The sequence below is a fragment of the Vidua chalybeata genome, chromosome 9, assembly GCF_026979565.1.
Source record: "Vidua chalybeata isolate OUT-0048 chromosome 9, bVidCha1 merged haplotype, whole genome shotgun sequence".
Lineage (NCBI taxonomy): Eukaryota > Metazoa > Chordata > Aves > Passeriformes > Viduidae > Vidua > Vidua chalybeata.
In genome coordinates, this window is record NC_071538.1 from 20,238,103 (window position 1) to 20,264,346 (window position 26,244).

General features: G+C 37.5%; 1 protein-coding gene across 5 annotated transcripts; it reads right to left on the reverse strand.

The window, feature by feature from the left end:
* Positions 1-1,516: 1,516 nt before the first annotated feature.
* On the reverse strand, positions 1,517-24,271 carry KYAT3 (kynurenine aminotransferase 3). Of its 5 annotated transcripts, none has more exons than XM_053950154.1 (15): positions 23,522-23,570; positions 21,133-21,168; positions 19,142-19,233; positions 15,908-15,966; positions 14,607-14,751; positions 13,286-13,435; positions 11,983-12,069; positions 10,467-10,589; positions 10,255-10,375; positions 6,329-6,405; positions 5,457-5,546; positions 4,681-4,867; positions 3,579-3,652; positions 3,121-3,207; positions 1,517-1,809 (listed from the first exon to the last, which is right to left on the reverse strand). In XM_053950154.1, exons 3-15 carry the CDS (start codon positions 19,229-19,231, stop codon positions 1,747-1,749), a joined length of 1,353 nt encoding a protein of 450 aa, XP_053806129.1. In that variant the 5' UTR covers positions 19,232-19,233; positions 21,133-21,168; positions 23,522-23,570; the 3' UTR covers positions 1,517-1,746. The 5 variants fall into 5 exon arrangements, with proteins under 5 accessions (XP_053806129.1, XP_053806130.1, XP_053806128.1 ...); XM_053950155.1 differs by lacking the exon at positions 23,522-23,570 and adding an exon at positions 22,861-23,148; XM_053950153.1 differs by lacking the exon at positions 21,133-21,168 and having other exon boundaries at positions 23,522-24,271.
* Positions 24,272-26,244: the final 1,973 nt, after the last annotated feature.

Genomic DNA, 26,244 nt, shown 5'->3' on the forward strand with positions numbered 1-26,244 from the left:
GGTCCTGGCCATGATTACAGTCTCATGGAACACAGTTAAGAGTCCAGCTATGTGATCACAGAATGAGTAAAATGCTGGCAAAACAAGTTAGTGAATTTGTTCAGGCTTTGCACCATAAGAGCTGTGTCATTGTTTAAGCCCAGGTGTTCACTCACCCACCACCCCAGACTGGTGGAATGGGGAGAAGAATCAAAAGTAAAATCTGTAGTTTGAGATAAAAACAGTTTAATTATTGAAACAAAGTAAAAAAGAACAACTATAGTAAATAATGATAACAAAAAGGATTAAAAAAAAAAGAAACACAAGTAATGCACAATGCAATTGCTTACCACCCACTGACTGATGCAGACCCCATTCCTGAAGCCCCGGTCGGCTCCCCCTTGCCGCTAGCTCCCCAGCTGATGTGCTGGCCATGACATTCCATGGTGTGAATATCCCCTTGGCCAGTTTGGGTCACTTGTCCAGCTATGTTCCCTCACAGCTTTTTTTAGTTTTTTGCTCCTCCTCACTGGCAGAGCAGGAGACACAAAAAAGTCCTTGATTTAGGATAAATGCAACTTAGCAACAACCAAAACATCAGTGTGTTATCAATATTATTCCCATGCTGAATCCAAAACACAGCACTGTACCAGGTACTGAGAATAAAATTAATTCTATCCCATCTGAAACCAGGACAGCCTGTGAGAAGAACATGGAAAGACCATGGAGGACATAGCACACAGCCTTAAAAAGTCACCTGGATTGCTTTTGATAGTGGAAAACCCATCCACAGATTAAAAGATTGCAGAAAGAAGTGAAAAAGGAGGTAGCTAGAAAGGAATTCTCCATATTGACTTCTTTTGAAACAAGTCCTTTATCTACTGTGCTTGAAGCCAAGCTAGTTGAGCTCCATAGAACAGCATTAGGCCCACCTCGATGGCCCCCTAGATCTACAGAGTTTGAAGTAAGTTTGGTGTGACATTGCAAATGTTGTAACATGGAAAGAAACCTAATGACACAAATAATTACAGCACTGTACATCTGATTGTAAAGGAGCCTCTAAAGTAAAGTAAAAGTAAAGTTTTGCTTTGTAGATTCATCCATGTAATAAATACAAGGTATCCATAAGTAAATAGAATGCCTATTCCAGATGCCACTTTTATAATTGTATTGAGGACTGAATACTTTCAGAACACCACACATGACTATTGTGGGGAATAAAATAGTAATTATGTAACTTAGCACTTTTCACTTTATTTAAACTGATGCAATTTCTGCAGACAGAGAAGGTAGGCAGGTATGTAGAGTCACTGCAATTATCTAATATGAGCCATGGGTCTTAATCTTCCTCTACTGCAGCTCATTGGTTTCACAAACTAAGGTGTTTCCAAGTCTCTCTCTAGTTCCCATACTATTTCATACCAAAAACACCTCCCCCTTTTTACTTGAAAGCTTTAAAACATCTATTTAATTTATTTATTTTACACAGAATCCTATAAATCTTTTCTTTCAGTAAAAGAAATTAATCCCCTCGGAGTTTCTTTAAGAGAAAAGCAATTTATTTTAAAAAGACTGAAAATAACCTCTGAGTTGCATTACACATATTTCAGTAAATCATTGCTTTAACTCCACAGCAGGTATCAGTAAAAAGTTACTTACAGTGTTATATTAATTCTGTACTGTATGAAGTTATTTTTTCTTAAATTTCCAATTTAAAAAACCCTACTATTAGATAGTTATACTATATGGAAGAGTTAATAAGAAAAATCAGCCTGTCTGTTTATTCCAGTTCTTCAGGATCACTTCAGCTGCATCTAGTGTGCTGTCTTTCTGCAAAACAAGAAACAACACTATTACTGCAAGTATGGAGTTCCTGAAAAGAGTCAGCCATGATTGTATCATCTCAAATCAGTATTTGGTTGTTTCAGTTACATCCTGTAAATATCTTTTCAGCCAGTTTTTCATTGACAGTTGTTAGCTACAAATCTGAATTATATAAAGAATTCAATGCTGATTCCTTGAAAATATTTATTAGATATATTTAAAAGATATCATCTCAGCATTCATATGATCCCATTTAATGAAAGCAGTATTTACATAAATTCATGGCATTAATGCAGTGATGTAACTTAACAGCTCTGGTTTGGAGACATGCTAGCACACTTTCCTAATCCCTGTGAGTACAGTTGGGATTTTTTAATCTCCTTGCAACCATGTTATGCTGCGAACTACTTAAACATAATCCCTCCAAAAGGTGTAGCTTGGCTCCAGCCTGGTGAGTCATACAGGTAGTCTAACTTGAAACCATTAGTGCTGTTTATCACCCACAGGTACAACCAGTAACTGCATCCTGGTTGTTACTGGTTCAGTTTTTACCATAGACTTTACACCTCATCAAAAGAAGTAACACAAGGAGAAACTCCCCTTCATTACTGTTTCAGGCTAAGGCTTTGATCTTTGCACAGAACAGCTCAGGATTTGCACATGCTCCATTATGTTGACTCAGTTCTAGAACAATCGGGAAACATCTTAGGGCTTTGGGCTAGTCAAGTTTACATACCTGTCCCCAAAGTCTTTCAGCCTTTCAAGAACAGACTTAACAAGGGGAAGAATATGTGCAAAGAAGGTGCTCACAAAATGGCAAAATTCAGCCAATTCACAAAAAAACATGTTTTCTTTTGTAATTTGGAGCGCATGTGAAACTGTGTATTTTCAGGCAAGCGAGCTAAATTTGAAGGTGATCACTGTTTTTGCTGTTGGACATTGAGTGGGCACGGGGCACACACTCTGCTGTACAGTTATATTCTGCTCTGGATTATGGGTATCACATTAATTGATAGCTTACCTGTCTCAATAATTTTCACTGTCACCACTGGTCAAGAATGTTTTTAAAAATCAATACAATAAGCTTAAAAGGGCTACCCATCCAGTTATTTTCTACCAGTTGCCCTTCCTAGCCATGCCACATACACTGATGGTGTAAAGGCAAAAAAAGACAATTGAAGATACTTTCTGCTGAATTTTACATCAAACTAACTTTATGTTCCTAAAAGCTTTCAATACAAGAGATCCTGGGAAAAATATAACAGTCAGTCTCTTGCAGATTCCTGTACTGCGTTGATTTTCAAGACAAAATTTTACCTTAATGAAGCAAAAACGTATGTATTTTTCAAACTGTTTCTTTGTCTCAAGACCACAGAATGCTGAAAGAGGAATTGCTGACAGCTTCTGAAACATAAAACAAATAGCATTTACTTATTTAAATGTGTATAAAAAATCTGGTTTAAGCATGACAAATTTACTGTTCTGTTTCTAGAACTCTCCCAACACATGAGGGAAAGATAAGGCAAAATATTTCAAAGGTACTTTTGTACAACTAACACTTAAGCATACTGAAAGAAAAGTGCTGGGATGTAGCACAAACCTACAGTGTACAATTTCAACATACTTAAAATATTTTAGTCACACTATTATCAGCAACACCAAATAATATTTTGAGTGGAACATCTCTACTACTTTATTTAATAACTACAGTTGCACTGCTCTTGCTTTCAATAGAAAAGCATTTCTAAAACTAGAGTATGACTAAGACATCTTACCTTAGATGCTATCATCCATTTGACAAATTTATAATCATAAGGTTGTTTCTCATCTACATCAGAGAGATCCACATCTAAATGTAAAACAAATACGTTGTAAGATTTCCTAAACGCCAATGGAAAGGCATTCATTAACAGCATTTCATTACAGTTAATACTTCAGAATGAAGATATATGTGTTATTTTAATATATCATTTTAAAATTATACTCTAAGAAGAAAAGTAGGCCAACATATTGAACCTTTCCCTTCTGATCTGAGCACTTTTTTCCATCCAAAGCAAATTCAGACATGTAGCTTGGAAGAAAGCCATGTAATACTCCAAGAAGTCCTGAAGTCTGGGCTACTGGGGGATCAGGGCTATGAAGGGTACTGAAGAGTGCATTTATTGCATGGACAGCAATAATCCCTGAAAATGCAGTTTTCTCATCTGTGAAATCAGGTACCTACAACTTCCTGACACATGATTAAACTGCGATATCTTTCTGTGTTTAAACGTTTCTGTCTGAATGACAAATGCCATTTAGAACAGTTAGTGAAAAAATGTGGAACTAAAAAAACCATTCCCCTGTGAGAAGTCTTTCTCTAAAGCTACCATAGCCTGAATTTTCAAAAGGTTTGTAAATTTTGGTAGCATTTTACAGTGTTTAGAGGTCAAAATGCTTTGACCTCTAGAACCTTTAGGGTGTGACTTCAGATTAGGAAAAACAAAGAAATAAACAGAAAAAAGACCAGAAAGAAGAAAATACAAATGGTATGAATATAATGGTATATTATCCAGGTGCTTGGCTCTCAAACATTTTCATAATCATAGATGTTTTGAAAATAGGAATGTTTCTCTACCTCCTTTATCCTCCCTAAAAACTTGTCAAAGCTTTGCAAAACATGGACAAGCTAGGATCACAAATGCTTTGCTGAAGCTCATAAAATCTACCTTACCAGCTAAGGTGAAACTGAAAATGTCAATCCCAGTTAGTACTCCTCACAATATTATGCACACATATGTGTGCATATGAGATGAGAATATAGTTTAAAATCAAAGCTGAATTTTTTGATTAACCAAATTTACTTTCCACACGCTCTTTAATAAACTTTATACTGACTTAATGTGGAAACATCAACAATCATAAAGTATCCTCCATCTGGAATGACAGGCTTTAGTCCAGCCTCTTTCAGTAGCTGAGCCATCCGATCACGCTTGCTCTCCAGCTCTCGAGACAGGGAGTAAAAATAGCAGTCTGGGTCATCCATGCGCTTATAGTCCATCCAAAATGCTTGTGCCAAAGCCTCCTGGAAACATAAGGTCCAAAGTACTCATTAAACACTCAGTAAACTCACAGACACTCCCACTTCCTGCTGAAATCACGTGGATTTTTTTTTTTTTTTTCAATCCTGGCCCATATTAAGCAAATCACCACACAAATTACACAAGATGCATCTGTAATCTGTTTGTTACTTTGTGTTTTAGTAACACCCAAAACACCCAATCTTTTGCTAGGCACTAATCATATACAGAAGTCAGAGTCCTGGACACAAGGGTTTACAATCTGAATTGAAGTTAAATTTAATTGTTTGATAATAATGTACCATAGAATACTAGACACTAGTAGACAGAACTTTCATTCATATTTTCTAGGAAACCATTAAGATTGTCATGTTTTATGCAAGAAGTAGTTTGTAGGTACAAGATGACAGAATCTGCAAGACTGATTTTTTTTAAATGTTTCTGGTGAGCTGATCAAATTTGTTTACTCTTCTTACACCCTAGAATATGTATCTTGACAACTAAAAATTCATTGTTGTGATTACTGTTTTATTACATGAGGCCAACAGGTTTCTTACAGCAGAAAACAATCTCCTTTGCTCCATCTGTACCTACCTGTAATGGAGTTGGGCAAGTATATAGTGTATTTTGGTGAACAACTTGCAAATGCTTAATCAGGTACTCAGGACCAATGGACCAACCAAGCTAAGGGAGGAAAGCATGCATATATTACATTTAGGGGCAGTGGTGCTAGTAAAAGATAACAAATACTAAAAATTAGCCAATGTCTCGAGTTTTTCTATTTTAAGAATTTGTTTTGATAAATTATTAAGAAAAAGCTGGTTTACACGAAGCTTCGCGTATGGCACCTTTAAAAATGGTACTTTTGAGACAACAGTTATAGTTTCCCTTATCCCTATCTCTCACAGGATACTGAGCAAACTTATAACTTTTCATATAACAAGGGTTAGAAATCCAACTGAACATTTATTAGAAATGTTCTTTCTAATTGGTTTAGAACCTTTCCATCTCTTAAGCTCCTGTGTCAAAGCCAGTTTGAATATAAAACAAAAGTTCACTACTGCATCATATATGCTGTGGTTCCCTTTGAAGAGAGGTGATGAAGAATTTAGTTGCTAAAAATATTTTTTTTTCCACTTTCTGATACATATTTAAAAGTCAAGATGGGAGAACTGGGAAGTTAAAATATCATAATATCCATGTTTTCTCCAAGAATCTTTACTGATTTTGAACAAATCAGAGTGTGGTGGGTTTTTTAGTAATTTATGCTCACAAGAGTTAATCAATTAAGAGACAAGAAGATAATTAAGACATGGGTGTTAAAGATAGGTAATTGCTTCAACTGAATGGTACTGTCACATTTTAGAGTCATGAAGATTTGCCAGAAACTTTCAGAACACAGGTCATAAAAACATGTGTTTTTAGAGTAATAAATGCATTCTGTCATTTATATTGATTCTTCTTACCTTCCAGCCAGTTACACTGTATGTTTTCCCAGCACTTCCTATAGTTACTGTTCTTTCCCACATACCTGGCAATGTAGCTGTACATAAAATAAAATTAATTTGGTACAGGTGCACTCACATATTCCATGTAATTTGAAGAACTGCACTGCCCCTAGCTCAGAGCTGTATGTTAATTGCAGCATCTTAAGCAAACAACAAGAATATTCTAAAATTGTAGCAATTGTAACAAATGAGAAAGGATATATGGGCCAGTGCATTTTAGCATGAAAAGAAGGTATGGATGAATGAAAGAAGAAAGAAGAGACAGAAAATAAGAGATACATTTTGAAAACTACTTGTTACTTATCCTCAGCAAAAATGCACAATTATCCATAAGAAAAATATGATCTAAGGCTACCCATTCACCCCAGGACAGATTGTTTCTGATGCCTGGTAATAGTACTATACACAACATTAACTCAGGCACTGCAACCCACTTTGCTATAATTGTCCAGTTCAGTGTCACTGGCTGTCTCAGACATCAGAAAAAGAAAATAATTACCCAGAACCAAACAACAAAACACCAGAAAACTAGCACAGTGAGTAAATAAATTATGCTGTATTGTACAATTTGAACAGGCCTGAGACTGACTGACAATAGCAGTTAGCTAAAATGTCTGCAAGAATTAAGGGACTCACAGAGGCCTGTCTCTGTCTTTGCAGTTGTATCTGACAGGAGACCAAAATCCTTTGTTCCCTTTCCAAGCAGATAACAGAGCAAAGGTCTCTTCCAGTAGTTTGAATTTTTTTTTTCTCTATACAGCTTCTGCAAAGCTCTACTTGGACTCTAACTTAATTAATTTCAAGAGAAACAGACAAATCCAGACTCACGTAAGTCTGAGACACAAAATCAGACAAGGCTGCAATTACAGTAGTCACCAACATCTGACTTCACCTCATTTGCATACTAGAACCACTACCAGTGAATCTGTCAGTTGTTAAATCCCCTCTCTAGCAAGACCAATGAACAAAGATTTTCCAAATTAAACCCCTGAATTTCACAAGGAAGTTTTTGCAGCAGTTATCGGCATTAGATACAGTATAAGTCCTTCAGTTATTTGAAAACATGTATTGCAATTTTTTGAACAAACTTAACAAGAAGAGAGACCAAAAAGCATGAAAGAAAGTGATTTTTCTATTAGCTTACCCATACTCATCTACTCTGTGCCCTTGAAAAGAAAAAGTTGGAACAGATGTGTCTTCTACCAAGCTAGGCCAACAGTATAGATCACTTCCTAGAGGCACCCAAACTAGCTCTCACAGACTGCAAAAAGAACTGCCTTTCAAAGCTAATGGCCTCTAGCAAGCCTGTTTTGCCACATAGTCACAGGAATTCAACCTTGGAGATAGAATGTGACAGCATTGCAAACAATAGCAACAGTACAAGGGCACAGAGAAAGAAGCAGCTCCATTGCTTTTACAAACAAGTTTTAAATAGAGAGTTGCCACTTGGCAACCATATATGACATCATATGACACCATAACCAAGTCTGACTACAATTTAAAAACTAATGAAGTGCAACTAACATATCAGTTGCACTGGGATGGTACTCAGCTTGTTGAGTGACTTGTTCAGAATCCTCAGTTATGAGGTGCAATCTCCAAATCTGTCAGTGCAACCCTAATCATTATGCAGAGGAAGTCCACGTTTTTACAGAAGTCAGATGATGGGAAACATGATGAAGTGTTATACGCTACAGAAAACTGCCAGCAAAACTTCAGTGCCAGCACAAAGACTGTACTAATTTTATGAGCTGTGGCTAGCAAGCCCTGCTAAATTGTATGAAGGAACAACTATCAGATCCTGTAAATTGATGTAATATCCATTTTGTATCTCCCACAAAAAAGTGTCTCTGCATTGGATAGAATATGTAGAGGTTATTATGGAAACACAAGAGTTTATAGAGAAATAACATACTCATTTTTATTGTATTATTTTTGTAGACTTAAAAGTAATAAGGAATATGAGAAACTTAAGTAAAAAAAGAGCAGAGTCTGTTTCTTTCACTGAAATAATATTATTGTTTACAGTGTTACCCTGAAAATTCTAGAGTACTTTTAACAATAAAGTTAAAGATGATATCATGGGATCTGTTAAAGAATCTGTACCTAGTTGACTAACTTTCTGGGCTTTAATTTGCATTTTCTTTATACAGTACTTTTACATTTTATGTTAAATTACAGAATGCCTTTGGTTTGGGGCAATGTTTGGTTTGAAGCATTAAGATGCTAATGACAATGGAGATACTGCTTCTGAAGAATTCACCACCTGTCCATAAGATGAAGTGTAGCTGACAATGTGTTTGGACCTGCTGCTGTTGAAAGGAAAAGGGATTACTTTACACCACACTCAGAGATTTTGATTCTGAAGACAGCTTTGCATGAAATGCTAAGGCCATGAAACACCTGCTAAGCCCACATAGAAATCTTTAATCCAACTGACTTCACTTTGCTGCTGGGACACGTGATCAATTACTGTTAGGTTACCTGTTAAGATGCAATGACTCAGATTACTATCACATTAATGTACCCAAAATGTTCTCCTCCTTCCATGTCTGAAGGTCTTTGAGACAGTATCACTACCAAGGCAACCACAACAGCCATGGAATTAGGTCACCCTCAAACCAGACTCACAGCCTATGCATGGCCTATACAATCAATGTACTGCAGCTGGATGATCAACAACTGTGCAGCTGAGCTAACAAGTATTGCAAGGACATTTAGATTTAATTTTCTTTCTATTACTTATAAGATTCAATTTTCACAATGATGTAGCCCCCACCAATGGATTTTATTGTCACTCTACAAATATGGAATTGAAGCCTAGAAGCAAAGTTATTCAGCATTCAACCAGTGGCAGAGCTAGGAAAAAAGGTAAGTCTTTTCATGTCCAATTTATATTTACGTGTCTTGATTTCATTGTTTAATCTTAACTAGATGCCTCCATTGCACACGACTGAAATGTGCCTTCAATACAACAAGAAGTACATCAGAACAGGTAGTTCATGCAAGATGCTACCATCAGAAACAAAGTATCTGTACATATGAGAAGGAAGTTTTGGACTTTTCAAATACATCAGCAGAGCTAACCCAAGGCCACCAGACTAGAAATTTTCACAGAAATACATAGCTGTAGCATTATAGAACTGGCAAAGGAGTTCAGTAAACTAGGTTAAATTGTTAAATTGTTCTGAGGCAGTGGGAGTGATTCCACTAACTTCATTGAAACTTGGATCAAGTAAAACAGGAGGATCAGGAACCCGGCATCATTATTTGTTTTTCTTGTTTGTTCTTGCAATGGTGCTTTACCCCTGTAGCAACACTACCTGAAGATTTAACAGGCTTTCATACTGCACTTGCAGGACTTACTCCACTGAATTCAATGTCCAGTATTTAACCCTGTCTCCATCCTTTGGAGGGACAGTGCTCATGCACTATTTTTTAGTTTTTTATAATTAGTGGAGCAGAAATAAATGTGTTCCTCATTGTCTATGTCCCTTATTGATTATCTCTACAAAGCTTGGAGAAGGAAGTCCTAATTCCTGTTCCTTCTATTAGTTCTTCAGCAAAGCACTGTCTAATACACATACAGTAACAGCAGCTATACTTGTCATGACCAACAAAATAACTGAATAAGGATGGCAAATTCATATGATCATAACTGACTTACAAGCATCAGCCTCACTGGTTTCTATTCTGAAAATTCTATTTGGAAATTATTCTTCAAAATAATTTTTAGAAGAAAGAGGGCTCTCCTCCTTAGAGCCTAAACATTGAAAAATTTCAAAGCCTGAAGTACGAGCTTCTTCCAGCAAGCATTATCCTTGGGAGGCAAGTTCACAGCATCATTCCACAATCACTTCAAAGATGCCACAAAAAATCAGTACCTATTTTAATGTGTTTATTCCCTTTATACACCAGCCATTCATACACCTCATCGCTGATGCACAGGGTGTCATGTTTAATACAGAGATCAGCTATTACTTGGAGCTCTTCTAGGGTAAAAACCTGGGATACAGAAAAAGTAAAGGAAAAGGCATTAATCACAGTATTTAAGACATTCTTTGAAATTAAAGTGGGGTTAAAGCAGGACTCTTACCTTGCCTATCGGGTTATGTGGGGTATTCAGAATAATTGCTTTTGTTTTGGAATTAAATTTATTTGCAAGTTCAGCAGGATCTAAGACCCAATCAGCACTAGATGCAGAGTTTCCATCATTTTTCTAAAAAAAACAAAACAAACAAAAAAAAAACACCACAAAAAACAAAACCACAATAATTTTATACGTGACTTTAATACATGTTGCAGCCTAAAAAGTGCTGCTTAACTTACCACCCTCAAATACTTCCATAACCATATGTGACAACCTATCCAATCTGTCTTGCTCACCTAAGAGAAGGTAGTTCTAGGAACAGGCAAACTATTATGACAGTGACTGTCCTCTCCTGGCCACTGCCTGTCTTAAGCCCCTGCAGGAATTGGTTTCCAGGATCTTGTTGCACACATGCTGATTATTACAGTGTGTAATGCAGAAAGACCAGTCGCATGGCAGGAGAGTTTACAGACTTGCCAGACAGTAGAGCAAGTGTGTGCTTGCTTGACTGAAAAGACTGATCACCACTGGGGATTCAAGGTATTTTCCTCCTCCTTAAACTAATGAAAATGGCCAAAGAGCTAAAAATCTGCACTACTGAGTCTTTGGAGCTTATATACTACACAATACAAGTATCCCTGAGGTATTACAAATGGTTAAGAAGTTTGGGCCAGTTGGTACAGAGAACACAGAGCATGGCCACACTACCCTTGTGACACCTGCAATGACTGGGAGAGGGCCAGACCGAAAACAAGGGTGTGAAACAGAAAATGCTTGGACGTGCCCCATGATTCGAAACATCCCTAGAAGATGGACTTCCAGAGGAATAGTCTCACCTACTCCCACTGCAGTCCTGGAGGTTTTGTCACTCTGTGTTGTTCTGATTTCACGGTGTTGCCCAAAGGGCCCCTCAGCCCTTCCCATGCAAGGCTGCCAGTTGCACAAGGCACAGTTGGCAGACAGAACAATCCTTGCAAGCTGTGGGCATAATGCCAGCAGTACCTGTTTGACAATTAACCCATAGCCTATTTAACTATAAAGGAAGCAGTAATTCTTGTATGTATAGCAAATACATCTACTACATGATCAGTCCTTATTTAGCAAGCATATTTTGGAAAAGAAACTGTATTCTGTCATTGTAGGAATTGCTGCAGGGATCAGGAATCAAACCTTTTGAAAACTAGCTGACAGAGAAATTGCACTGATACGTGGATCCCCCTTCCATAATTTGCACTGAAAACTGAAGAAAGTAGTTTTAATCAGCTTTCAGAATGTACAAATTAAAGCAAATATGACACATTGTCGCACCTTCTCCAACACTAATAAATTATTCTATCTCTTTTGGATTACCATTGTCTCAGACTTACATTCTAGCAATCTATCTCATTTTTATGTAATTTGATATTACAAAAAACGATACAGGAAAGCATCATATAGGTGCTTTCATATAGGTGTTCATCAAGCTGTATTGAATATGGATGAGAAACTTTATATAATTAGTAATTTTTAAAAAGTTACTCACACATCTTAGTGGGATAAAAACAGGCTTTGCACCCGCCATCTTTACCATTGGCTCATAACAGTCATAAAATGGCTCTATTATTATTACCTGAAATGACAATCATCAGTATCAGAAACAAAGAGTTTACCATGCATGATACCATCATATTTATACATTTGCCTTGGTGCCATAACTTGATCATGTTTCTGGCACTCCAGGTTTAATGTTATAACATTGCAGAATATTCCTCCTTTTAGAGTACAACACAATAATGCCCTCAGGCTAAGCACCACTCATTTTTGACAAAACACAGAGGCTGTTTTTCTAGTTACACATTACAACTATTGAGTTATAATCATAAGAATGTTTGAGTTCTACACACAGATTTGAAGGCACAAGGCAAAGATGCAAAGATGGGAAACAGCAGTGGCAAATTACTGAACCACAGCAGAGCTGCTCTAATTATGCCCATGAAATTCCAGGATTTCCAAGTATCTAGAAATTTCAGAAGACCAGTTAAGTCTTCAAATTTTATCCGACAAAAATTCTCAGGTAAAGAAAGAGGAAAAACTCAAGAAAAACTGCACAGAGGCTAGACAATAGGAAAACAAAACAAACAAAAAAAACCTACCAAAAGCAAAGGCTTATAGAACTAGTCCAAACAAAAGAGAAGTGACTATCAGAGCAATAGAAAAGCAAGATGAGAATACAATATACAAGTGAAACAAATGAAACACTGAAAGCAAAATACATGACAACACAAAAAAAGTTTTGTCCACTATGGATAAAAATATTCCTGTAAAATGACTTTTTATATCATTGTCAAAAAGGCAGACATCAGTAATAGTGAAGAGCTGAGTCACCACAACTACCATGGTACCTAACATGCTTTTTTACTACCTACACTGCCACCGTGCAATGGCCCTAAACAGAACCTGATACACAATGGTTACCCAAACACCAACAATTCTTTGTGCCACCCTTAGTTGTCTGTTGCAGACAACACCCACATGTTATCTCAAATAAGAAATCAGTGTGTATTGTGTCACCTAACAGTAACAGTGATAAAGAAACTGCCACAGATACCCTAAGCATCAAAAAGGGTGCTTTTAATAAATTGATGAGTGGTAGGAAGACATCCAAAGGATAGTCTCCTAATTGCAGCTTCTGAAATCATAAGTCAGATGTACAACAGTAAAAAATCAAACCAATAGGGACAGAAAGAAGCCCCAACATTAACTTATATTTAGAAGTAGACAAATAAGAAAAAGAGAAAGATTCTCATGTCTGCGAATATATGTGAATATTTCCAGTAAAAACTTACTTCATCTCCCTCTTCAATAAGTGCCTGTATTGTACTAAAGAGAGATCCATAAGCTCCCACAGTCACCAGGATATCTGTGAGAGGATCAATCTTTCTTCCACAAACTTTCTCATAGACTTGAGACAAGGCTTTCACCAGTGACGGATGTCCCTGTTCAAAACAAAAAAAAAAGGAACTGATCACAGTGTGCCTGACAATGTATAAAGCCTGCATTTGTTTTTTTTTTTCTACATGTATTAAACTATTACATTTTGAAATAGAAAAATACAACATTAGCCCTCAGTGTTAATGGCTGTTAACAGGTAGCAGGGTTTAAACTTTTTGCACACTAGGAAAGAAAAGTGTTTTCAATTTATTTGTATCTACTTGGAAATTCTTTTTCTATCTGGTGCCTTTTAATTTCTTTCATATTATCACATCTCAGAGTAGGTCCAGATAGCCTATAGTCTAGCTAGGACAAGAGACAGAAGGAGAGAAGGGAATACTCTGACATCAATTCACCCTCACCTCCTTTTGAGTCTCTTTCAGCTCCTTCTGTTTTCTTTCTTATCTTTCAACTAAAAGTATTTGGTGCAAGGAAAATCTTTTTATTATATTTATATATTGCTGATAAATAGCACTTCATAAATAGCACTTTGATCAAAGTATTTATTCATATAGTAACATCCCAAATCTCAGAGTACCATTCACCATTTGTGTCCCCTCCAGGGACATGGCAGTTAATATACTCTTCTCAAAATGTGCAAATAAAAAGAAAACAAACATGCAACAAAGAGCATATACAACACAGAAATAAGAAAGCACAATTCCACTTATTCAGGAAAACTGCAGGATTCCTACTTCAAAAATATTTTTTCTTTTGGGATGCCAGGTAGAAATAGAAAACAGCTCCTTGAGAAAATGCAACTATGTAACAAAAATCCTCTCAAATATTGAACATTATATCTTGATACACAAGGCATTAAATCATGAACCCTTCAAGTGGTACCAAGTATTTCTTTCTCATTCTCCCATTGTACTGTTTGATTCATGTTCCCATTGACCAAAGTCAGAGGTAAATGTATAACCTACATTCTTTAAACTGAATCAACTCCTCAGAGACAGTCTATCCCAGACTTGCTCTACCATTCTGCTCTTGCTAAAGGATTCTGCCTCAAAGAAGCCTATACAAAGGAAGTTCATTAGTAATAGCCAAGGCTACTAGATGAACTTAATTTGGGACATAAGACTGTGATCTATAGATAAAACTAATTTAAAGTCAATTTTTTCCCTGTGGCACATTTTCCACTGAACTTGGGTCCTGGAGTTCCACAATACTTACAAAGCCTCGGGTGTACTGGTTCAGTCTGTCAACTGCTGCTACCTTTGCCAGCTCTTCTTTAACATAGCTGGGAGGGGATATATCAGGAAGGCCTTGACCCAGATTAACAATTGAGGGATCTGCTGCCACTTTTGTAAATTCAACCCTGGAGGGGAAAACATCTTAAAGTTAACATACCAGATAAAACTATCTTTTTATTCATTAACACTAGAAGGCAAAATGGAAGTATTTCAGTTTGCCAAATTTACAGCAATGGGAACACTTTTAAGTAGAATGGAGAGCTGAGGGCTGAAATAATGTAAGTGATCACAGGAGTCAGAGGGCACCCAAGAAAAGGTTGATGATCTGCATCCACAGAATTACTTTGCTGGCAGAAGTGTGCTCAGATGTGCAGATATACAAACAGATATCTTAAAGATTAAATTCAGTCAATTTAAGGTGTTATTTAAACTACCCAGTCACCTCAGAGTGCTATAGTTTTTTAAAGTAATTTTAGGCAACAGACTGTTTCAGGCTGCCTTAATTAATTGTTTCTAATAGCCTGCAGGCTATTAGAACAATTTTTCCTTCCTTCCTTCACAGGTCAGCTTTACATTTTACTCCTTGCTCCATACTGAAATGTCAACAAGATTTAAAAAACAAAACACAACAACCTTCTCCCCATCATAACCCTCCCCACATAGCATCACAGTCCTGTCAAAAATGAATACAAATTGCTAAAAATTAGCTTGAGGCTGAATAATTAAAACACCTTGTGTATATGTACACACAACTAATGCATCACATACATACAACTAAGTTAAGACCAAAATAGTCTTTTTCACCAACTAAGAAAATTCCATATTTATCAGTGATGGCAATATTGCTTTAAGACTAATTTAATACCTAGAAAAAGATGCATTAAAAATAATGAGCTAAATTATAAAACAAGTATAATGGCTTTTAAAAAAAATCTGACTTGTTTGGTAAACATAAATCAGGTGTAATTGAAACACATTATTCAACAGAATTAACATTTAAATTTGAAAATCAGCTATACTACCATGCCCATGAGTTATATTTGTCTTACATGGTTTAGTAGATGAAGAAAAGCCTAAGCCTAATATTTAAAGCTCAAAAATAACAATTAATCATACCTTTAATTGAATTTAATTCACTGCTTCTAAACAGGTGCCGAATGTATTCCAGCAGAGACAGCAACTGCCATGTACCTTATTATTACCAATAATTATCTTTTTGGAAAGAAAATATATCAGCCAAGGACATTTTCTGAAATTTGCAGATATTTTCCTCTTACTTACCACACATTGCTATCAAGGCCTTCAATTCGTTTTGTATTTTTGTGTCTGAAGGGCATTGTCTGCAAGATCAAAACGTACAGACAGAAGGGTTTTGTTAAGAAAGACAAAGTATGATATTGTTGGATTCAGCATGAAAACCCTCATTCATGCTTTCTCAAATAAACCACTGCCAGCTGAATTCGGTAGTTACACAGAATTAGAGACATGTTTTTTCATTAAAGCTTCCATAATAGCTTGAATTCAGACAGACAAGAAAATACACAAAAACGTCCTAAATTCTCATTCATCATTATCTAAATCCACTAAACCTTCAGCAAGGATGGAGGAGGGGCATAATTTAGCTCAATAGCTTTAAAAGATAACCTTAAAAGAAAATAATTAATGTACATACTTTCTTTTTCTTTTCTACAATATGCTAACAGCTTAAAGACTATGCTATTTCTACTCCAATTCCTGCTCAATCCAGTTTGGAAAGTATGCATTTGCAACGTAATTTTATTTGCTAAATTGATGGGTAAGAAGAAAATAGCAAAGACATTTCCTATTTTCATTCAGATTTTTTAAGCTTTAAATATCTACCTTAGAGCACAGCAAAACCAAATCAGAATATGTTTTTTTCTGTGTATTCAGACCTTAAATTAAGGTATTGGAAAACTTCTGTAAAATAGGTGTATAATAACTACTCTATATGAAGGCAGAGAAAAACCTACTGATAGTTGTGATATTTATAAGCTAAAAATGGAAAGAAAGTTAGGAAAAATAAACACAAATTTATTTCTATGCACAAACAAAAAAGGTGCAAGTTCATCTCTATCTTTGCAAACTAGCTTGATACCAGAGAAAACATTACATATAAATTACATAGTCCCTCAGCATTCCAGACACTCCTGTTTCTTTGAGTCATGCTACAGATTTTTAGTTACTTTTACCACTGCCAGCTATTGATATTACCAGAAAGATTCAAAAACCATATTCTCAGCACATCTGAGATGAAAATGTCTGCATTACCGTTACACTCAAGTTTCTACTTTGAATCCATAGAAATGACTCCTAGAAGACACAGTATGCAATGCTTGCACTCAACCTGCTTACAGTAATGAAGCCATCTCATATGTTGTGATATGAAGAATGGGAAGCTATAAAATTAAACAGAATCTTCTCTGCTCCTATGTCTTGTCAACAGATCTGATTCTGACCTTCTTGTGTGACACGAACACAAGAGGAATCAAACACAGAACACCTTTTAGTTGTCCTCAGGAAGAAATCCTTTAAGATCTCTAGACAGTTCAAGTCAGATTTCTTAACACAGAACAAGAGGGAGTTAAGGGAGAGTCCTGACTAGGTAATCTGTATTGCATTCATTTAAAAACACACATATCTCTTAGAAGATTAATCCAATTTTATGGTGTATGTTTTGGTAAATATGATTAATGTTCAGCTGTACTTTAAAAATACAAACAACACAGGTAATACTTACACTAAGACACACGTCTTTTTTTACATGCTAGGCTACTTATTGTAGAGGAAGGAATAAGACTTACCTCAAATCCTGCTAATTAACAATGACAATTCTTTATGCTGCCATAAGTAAATTTGTTCCATGCACTGCCTCTCCTTAAATTGTTTCAATTTGCTAAAAAGCTAAAGGCTTATCAACTGCAGGACTTTGATAATTAACTATTATTTAAATCTTAACTACATTGAGTCACCTTCCCTAGCTAAAAAAGTATTGACAATAAAATAAGCCTTCACCTTACTGTTCCATACTATACAAGTTTAAATATATTTAACAATTCAAGTCTTTTTATTTCTTTCTTTCTTTCTTATCTTGGAACTTGTTTTAAAACAGAATAGCAGGACTTGCATTAGTTTTCAGGTTTTCACAGATTCAGATTACAGTGGTATTCAGGTCAATCTTACTACTTTGGGGAAGCCAACTAATTAAGTGAGATTTTAAAATGAAACCTTCATTGGTGTTCTTTTTTCCAGAAGGTCGTGACAAATCTTAAAAATCTTTTTCCTTTCAGCCCAGTTATGTCATCACCTGATAATTTCCAACCCATTTTCAGGTGCAGGGCTAGGATTTCCAGGAGTCAAAAATGGGTGTTAAGCAGGAGACCCAGGTCTTCATCAAGCTCTAACTGACCTCCTACTTTCCCTAACACTTTCTAACAAGGGAAGCACCTGATAGAAAGCCAGGTGCTGCTTGTATTTATCTTTTTTTTCTTAATTCAGAGAAACTTGTAATGAAATTGAATGTCAGTAAGTTTAATAGTGTGGAAAGCAGACACTCTGACATGGTACATAAATAAATTGTAGAATACACTGTCAAAAGCTACAACTTAAGTCAAGATCTTAAGAAAATTAAAAATTTTTAAAAAACAGAAAAACAACCAGTATTAAATTTGAGGACATTTAATGTGACTATCCAACTCAATTAAATAGAATAGAAATACATACAGCATATGAAAAACTGACTCAGGCAAAGGCTGACCTACAAAGTGGCTTGCACACTAAAAGAAACTTCTCATATGGTCAAAATATGTTGCAACTTTCCAATATAATGACTCAAGCATCTATTTTGAAGGATCTGTCATTGCCTTAGTTGACCCAATTTGTTGACAGGATGACTGGGAACACAATTTACATTCCAGTGTTCTATATGGAATGCAGAGTGCCATCTCCAGGTGCCTGCCATGTTGCAAAACTGTTTTCTCTCAACATAACTGGAGGCCTTAAAATGAATTTACACAATCTTATAAGCAGTTAAGCTAGGAAACAGAAAAGATTCTATATAAAATTAAGTTTAAGGTACTTATAGATCCCTTGTTGTTGCAGCATCAAGAAGCAACATTACTGTCATATCATTAAAAGGAAAACTGAGATAAAAATAAATAAATTGTCTTACCAAAAGCCTGTGATAAAGCTGAGATTGAACCTGTTCCCTGTATCTCAGGCTTCTCTCTAAAAGCTAGGGAGTCTTTCTGGTGTGATATGTGCTAGATGTGACTTTACAGACTGAAAAGGATACACAAAGCAATAATCACCAAATTCTGTTATGCTAGTCTGGTGAATATTTGACTGATTCAAATACCTTATTTTGTTTTTTATCTATAACAAGAAATAAACCACAGCTAAAGCATATATATTTACAACATTGCAAAATTACTGCATCTCTAAAGCATTGCATGAAATATGAAATAGTTTTCTCTATGGAGCTGAAGGAATACTTACTGCAGAGGTGGAATGTTTGATGGATTTGGAAAGCAAATCTGTTCTTAGCTTAATGCCACAGCAACAGAAGTTTCGTGAAGCAAGAAACATGCCTGCATAATAAATAAGTGACCTGAAAAACCTTACAGATTCTAAGGAGTTCCTACACATCACTAAGCAATTTTAAGATAAGATCCTCTCCTCTTTCCCCCAGTGATTTTGTTTCAATTAAGTAAGTGCCACTAAATTATTACCTTATCACAGATGTAAGCATAGAGGATGAAACTCTCTAAGTGACAGGGCTGAAAAAATGTTTCTGAGTGTCATCTCAAAGGAAGGTTTCCTTTATATGACAACATTGATCTTATTTTCTTTGAATAATAGCTAAGACTAAATGCAATTCAAGCTTCAAAGTCTCTGTTAGAATTCTTGTGCAAATGTGTTTGTGTAATAAAAATTGCTATTAAAATTGCTAATATACAATAGAAAAAGGGCCCAAATTTTTAAAAGTTACACATCTTTAAAACTTGTCTCCATTTCCAAGTGCTTCAAATCAGGTATGCTGAAATCAGGATAATTAAGATGACCAGTCACAATGGCAAGGGAGGCCTAGGAACATTATGTAACTACAATAAGTTTGTCACAGTGACTTGGCAAACATTAAATATCTCCCACAGCTGAAAAGAGCTAGAACAGAGACTTTGTGTAGAGTAACATCTTTCACAGACTGGAGAAAATGAAAATCAAAAAAGAAGTAAGAACTGGTACTTCATGCAACTATTTCCAGAGGATACTATAAAACATATATATTAGATTACATTGCACAATGACTGAAATGTGTTAGACACACGTAGCCTACAAATCTAATGTAAGAAACACAGTAGCCACAGCAGTATAATTATTAACTTTGTTTTCCATCATTTACTCATTAAAGGGTATATAACTTCTGTTTCCCCCGACTTTGCTACCTGAGAAGGGGAAGAGAACAAAAAAAGAAAAGGCTATACTATTGGTATTAGAATCAAAGGAATGCCATTGCCTCTTAAAATGATACCATGCAAGCCTCATGAACAGAAAGAAAAAAGGTAAATCAATAGCACAGTAAAATATGATGTTTTCATTAAGAAGAATGCTTTTAGTCCAACAAGAAAGTATCCTTTACACTTATTAACTAATAGAAAAGGCCAGTCAAAGATGCCTCAATACATAAGTTTTAAAAGTATGCTGATTTTGCCTTTTTCTTACTGCTGTGCTACAAACTCACTCTCACTTCTGAACTTAGGGTCTTTCTCACACAGTACTGAGTTGTGGGTAACTCAATTAGACCTTCAAAATAGCCCCATAATCCCATTGCATTTGGCAATCTGCAAGTAAACAACTGATGTTCATTTACAAGAAGAAACTCTGCTAGTCTGAGGATTAAAAAAAGTAAACAGCAAGAAAGTCTTTGACACTACTCAGCAGATACTCTGAAAGACACAGAAGAAACACATGTGCTTAAAAAAGACCAGAAAATCCATTTTAAGTGATTTCTAATAATACCACTTAGCATATTCAAGGTTATCTTTGGGAATAACTATGCAAAAACAAAAAGATTATGAAGGTCTCTATTGCTCTCCTTGTTTAAGGTTACAAAAACTATTTGTGTAACATACTGATGCTATCTTAAAACATGACCATGGCATTGGTGCTATTCCCCAGGGTCAGACCAAAGACAGCATAACTCTTGCAGCCCACTGTGAACACTTGCAGTAGTTAGTGCAGAGAGAGAAACATGCATACACAAGTCTCTGAAAAATAAAATCTTTGCCTGTTTCATTTTGTATTGAGAAATAGAAAAATTAAACAAAAAACGTGCAAGCCTTACATGCAGAACTAACTTGCAAGTAAGAAAAACTACTGACAGCTGTAAATAGTTCCAGCATTAGTGCCATGGTGCACCAAAAAACAGAACCATTATTTGATACGAGGCAATCACACAAACCCAGCACACTGCATGAGCAGCAACACACCTGTGTAACTGTGATGTGGTCAATCTCTGCAAGTGCCTAAAATACATGAAGAAAAAATTATATCCCCCTTTAATACCACAGAAATGTAGAAACTGTGCAAACTTTATGAGGAACATAATGGAAACGACTTTGCTGAACAGCCTCAGTAAGAACAGGCACTGGCATGTAACACTTCTCCCACTGTTTCTATCTTTGTGACACTTTTCCAGTGAAAACTGAACAGCATTTGTTCAGACTCAAGAGACAAGACTACTGGACACTAAATGAAAAAGTCTCCTAGAAAGTATTTTTATGACTTCTTTCATTTCTAAAAATGCCTCTTTACTCATCTGTAACTGAGTACCTTCACTTAGACTTCGAAGATGTAAAAGAAAGGCCTCCTTAATATAACCAGATACTCTCCCACACACTGATCTTAAAAAAAAAAAAAAAAAAAAAAAAAAGCAAGGCCTACTCCTACTCTTTTATTCTTTTTTTCTAAACACATTCCCAGTATAATTTGTATGACATGTTAAGACATACCACAGGCTCAAGAGAATTATTTCCTGTTATTTTTAAAATGAATGCACTCTCATTTATTACCCCTGTACGTGTTTTAGCACAGCCGAGTATGTGTAAGGCACATCAATTGGATGGTTTATATTATCCTAAACTGAGTTTTTATCATTGGGATACAAAGTTTCTTCCAGATCAGGGAAGTTACACAATGCCAGGTAGCTACAGAACTCTCTTCAAGATCTGTAAGGTTCTTCAAACACTGAAAATGCACTGATCTTTGAGGGGGAATTAAAAGGTAATATTAATTTCTTGCTTAGTCTTATTAATGTTTCTTTTTTCAATCTTTGAGTCAGACATCAGCATTTTGGCCAAGAGTCATGTCTGCTAAACCCAGAAATTAAATTAGGAATTCTTTTCATCCCATTCTAATTCTCAGTGCTCTGAAGCATTCATGTAGTCAGTCCTCCTGGAATTCGGGCTTGCATATCCATAGAGAAAACAGGAAAATTAACATGTTAGAGGAAAAGGGATAACAAATGACTACTCCTACAGCTTTCTATATTTTTAGGGGAGTGAGAAGCAAACAAGGCTACCAGAAAGATCAGTGCAGTAAATGTTTTTTAGTGGGACTGGTAGCAACATTCTGGTTGCTAATTGGGTTGAAATTCAGGTTTGGTACTTAAACTAGACTGGAAGATACAATTTAACTTGGTCGTGGGAAATAGATGAATACATCTGTGTACTAAGAATCATTTAGTTCATGCTGTGCTTTTTAATTGTTCTAGCATAGATACAATCTTTGAGTTGTAGGCTCTTCTGCTCCCTTCAGAGCTGCCCAATCTCTTGGTCATACAGTACCCTGACACTGGGATGCTGCTGAACCTCTGGGGCATTTTTAAAAAGCTACAATTTTGTAATTAATTCATTTTTCTCCTTTGAAACAAAAGGCCAAATGCTACTGTTCCTTCATTTCTAAGCTTCAGTTATTCCATCTCTAAAAAAAAACCATGTCACAGAGCTTGAATGACACTTGGTCAGACCCCTTAAGCTGCTGCATTTTTTCAGGTAACAAATAGCTTCATTTTACCGTGGAGCCTCAGTGACAAACATTAACACAAACACTGAAAGCCTGTCTGCCACCACAGTAATATCATAATGTAAATATAATCCCTGTTATATTTGTGCTGGGCTTAATATTTTTTGGATAGGAAAATCTGGAAAATGTTATACCTCAGCTAAATGCTGTCAAGTCTTCGAAAGACTGTCTCTTCTTATTGTCTAGAGGATGAAGGTGCCATCTTACCAGTGGAGGGCTCCCCAGGACTTTTTTTCCTACCATCTATATGCAATAGATGGCTTATTGAGCCAAGAGAACTGTTGCCAAAATCACTGTACTCAGGGAAGTTGGGCAAAGGCACTGAATTAAAACCTTCTGTATGAGATAGATTCATCATAGTAGTCAACATTTTGTCATTTCTTCTTTCATAATCAAATGGAGCAAACTGTGTGCGGAGAAATGAATTTTACCATACGGATTAAGGAGCGGGATGATGTTGTGGGGTTTTTTCTCTACTTTTTTTTTTTTTTTCCCCTCGTAGAGCACTTCTACCATGTAGTCACTCTGTGTTGCACTTACGATCCCACCCACACGTGTTTGCAACCTGCAGCACAGGGTTGGGGAGGCCGGAACCTGCCGGGCACCAACACCGCCCGCCCTCACCCACAGGCCCCTCGGTCACGGCCGGGGCTCCCCGGGCCCGGCCCGGCCGCTCTGCGGGACAACAAGCGCGGCCACCCCGAGCTCGGGCCGGGAGCCGCCTCCCCCGCGGGCGCTCGGCAGAGAGAGGCCCGAGGGCAGCGCCTCCGCCCCGGCCGGCGCCGCCACACTCACCACCCCGACACCGCCTCCGCCTCCGCCGGCCGCCGCGATCGCTCCCGACGGGGCGGGGCCCGTCCCGCCCGTCCCACCGCCCTGAGGGGCGGAGAGCGCCCATCCCTCCCGTTCCTCCAGTCCCAGGGCCGGAGAGCGCCCATCCCTCCCGTTCCTCCAGTCCGAGGGCCGGAGAGCGCCCGTCCCGCCCGTCCCGCCGCCCTGAGGGCCGGAGAGCGCCCATCCCTCGCCTTCCTGCCGCCCTGAGGGCCGGAGAGCGCCCGTCCCTCGCCTTCCTCCAGTCCGAGGGCCGGAGAGCGCCCATCCCTCCCGTTCCTCCAGTCCGAGGGCCGGAGAGCGCCCGTCCCTCCCGTTCCTCCAGTCCCAGGGCCGGAGAGCGCCCGTCCCTCCCGTTCCTCCAGTCCCAGGGCCGGAGAGCGCCCGTCCCTCCCGTTCCTGCAGTCCGAGGGCCGGAGAGCGCCCGTCCCTCCCGTTCCTGCAGTCCGAGGGCCGGAGAGCGCCCGTCCCTCCCGTTCCTGCAGTCCCAGGGCCGGGTCCGCCCGTCCCGCCCGTCCCGCCTGCTGAGGGCGAGAGGACTTTGCGCAGTGCGGAGCAGCAACGGGGCAGAACCAAGGCTTAGAAATGTCTCTCGCCGGTACTTTATGGAGGTACACACACACACATGTACGTAGCATCTCCCGAGTATCATAAAACTTGGCGCTCTCTTGGGAAAGCTGAGCTAAATGGTTGCCTTTGTTGGGCTTTGGCCTTTCTGGATGGAATAAAGTGTCAAAATCGTAAAAAAAAATTATCTCATGCGTAAGTTAACCACTTATAAGGAAAAGAATGAGATTTCCAGATTTCTTAAGGTATTTAATAAACTCATAGAATCGGCATTTTTAAGGTTCCCCTTCACAATCAGGACAGAGACTTACTCAACTTGTAAATTAAAAAGTTCCCTTTAATCAACCTATCATCATCACCAAATTTGATTATTCAGTTAGAAAAATGTATATATTTGCAATGTCTTTACAACCTACTTTTCCTGCTCTTAGAAATCTTTATAAAACTGGTTTGCCTTAATATCAACACCTTTGTACTGATCGTTTACATCATTGTTTAAGAGAAAGGCCATACAACTCCAATTAATTTTTTATTTAAGTCCCATTGTGATTCTGCAGAGCTGAAAGAGCCCACAGGCTCAGATTTTACAAGGGCCTGGCATGACATAGTGTTAAACACATTTCTTGTTCAAAAATGTTCAATAATACAGAGAAATATTTTTGAAAAAACTGTACAAGCCAGTGAGTCTAGCAGGTCTTCATTGTTTCCTTTTAATGTGGATACTAGAAAGTTCTCTGATGTGTCAGTAAGAATCACAAAGATAACAATTACAGGCAGAATGCAGATACAAAATGGGATGTATACACTATTTCCATATCATTACCATATGTATTGTGTTATGTATATAATCATTGTATATATTCATAGAAAATGAAAGAGTAAGAGCTGATTGAAGAGAACCAATTTCATAGAACAAACTAGAACACTACGTGGATGTAGAAATACTCTGACAAGGCCAGAACAATACAGCAAAATTGAGAAAAAAGTCCCAGCAATTATTTATAAGACACACAAAAAATTTAACACTTTCTTCTTCTTCTTTTTTTTTTTTTTTTTTTTTTTTTTTGGTTTGGTTTGGTTTGGTTTTGGTTTTGATTTGTAATGCTTCTTGAGAATTCTCGTGGTCTCCAAATGCAGTCCTCTGGCAGAGAGGACATCTGCCAGCATGCACTGGAGGGCAGCAGATCCCAACCTCTGCTATGCCATGAGGAGCTTCAAAAGGGGGAAAAAAGAAACTTTAGCCTACCATTGGGCTTTTGTTCCGTTGATGCACGTATTTTTCAGAGACTTGTGTACAAAGCAGATGTCAAGGGGTAATCCATGAACTGTGATACTCCCCAGGCTTCTGCATCATCCTGTCTGCTGTAGGCCCATGACACAGACAGCTGAAGGGATGTTGGTGAGATTCTCCTGATTCATCCTCAGATGATGAAACAAGCACTGTTTGAGTTCTTACCCTAAGTGCTGCTCAGTGTTTACCAGATCAGCAGAGACAGTCTGCTGGAGTACAGGAGGTTTTGAGTCTTGTCTGCTCCAACTGGCACCGACATTTCCTCTCTTGCAAGACTGTGACTCTTGTAGGTGTAACAGAATCTTTAATGTGAGTTAATGGGATCCACTGCAGCTTAACTAACGTGGCAAAGACAGTAGTGTCTGTTCATTTAGTTACAATTCTGTAGCCTCTGGTGCAACCGTTTTGGTTTAAATTTCAACAGAAGTATGAAAATCTTATAAGAGGTCCAACTTCTGCAACAATCAAAGTCTGCTGTAGTTGTGGATGACTATGAAAATTGTTGTTGCCACCTATGTGCAGTAGCAATTTTTCAAAATGTCCTCCCAAAACGACAATTTTTTTTAATGTATTTTGTGCTTTAAGCAGGAAATCCTCACCTTGCATATCAGTCAGATGGTCTTGAAGAGTCATCAGTGTTAGAGAAACTGAGTAGGCAGTCCAGCTTTCCTACACTTTGAGCAGTATGTAGGTCCAAAACTTCTGTTTCAAAGATCACTAGCTTGAAAGAATTTTACCAGTTCTGGCACAGCAGGGAAAACAGGAACACTGAGCCTAATGATTAAATACATTGTCTGATGAATACAGCATGCAACAGTTTTCACAAAAT

Bases quoted from the DNA above. Each gene is read 5' to 3' on its own strand.
- KYAT3 (XM_053950153.1), bottom strand. From the start codon at position 24,209: ATGATACTCGGGAGATGCTACGTACATGTGTGTGTGTGTACCTCCATA. The intron at 5,547-6,328 runs GTAAGAAGAATC...TTCCTCCCTTAG, and splicing joins ACAGTGTAACTGGCTGGAAG to CTTGGTTGGTCCATTGGTCC. The intron at 3,208-3,578 runs GTAAGATGTCTT...TTTATGTTTCAG, and splicing joins AATGGATGATAGCATCTAAG to AAGCTGTCAGCAATTCCTCT.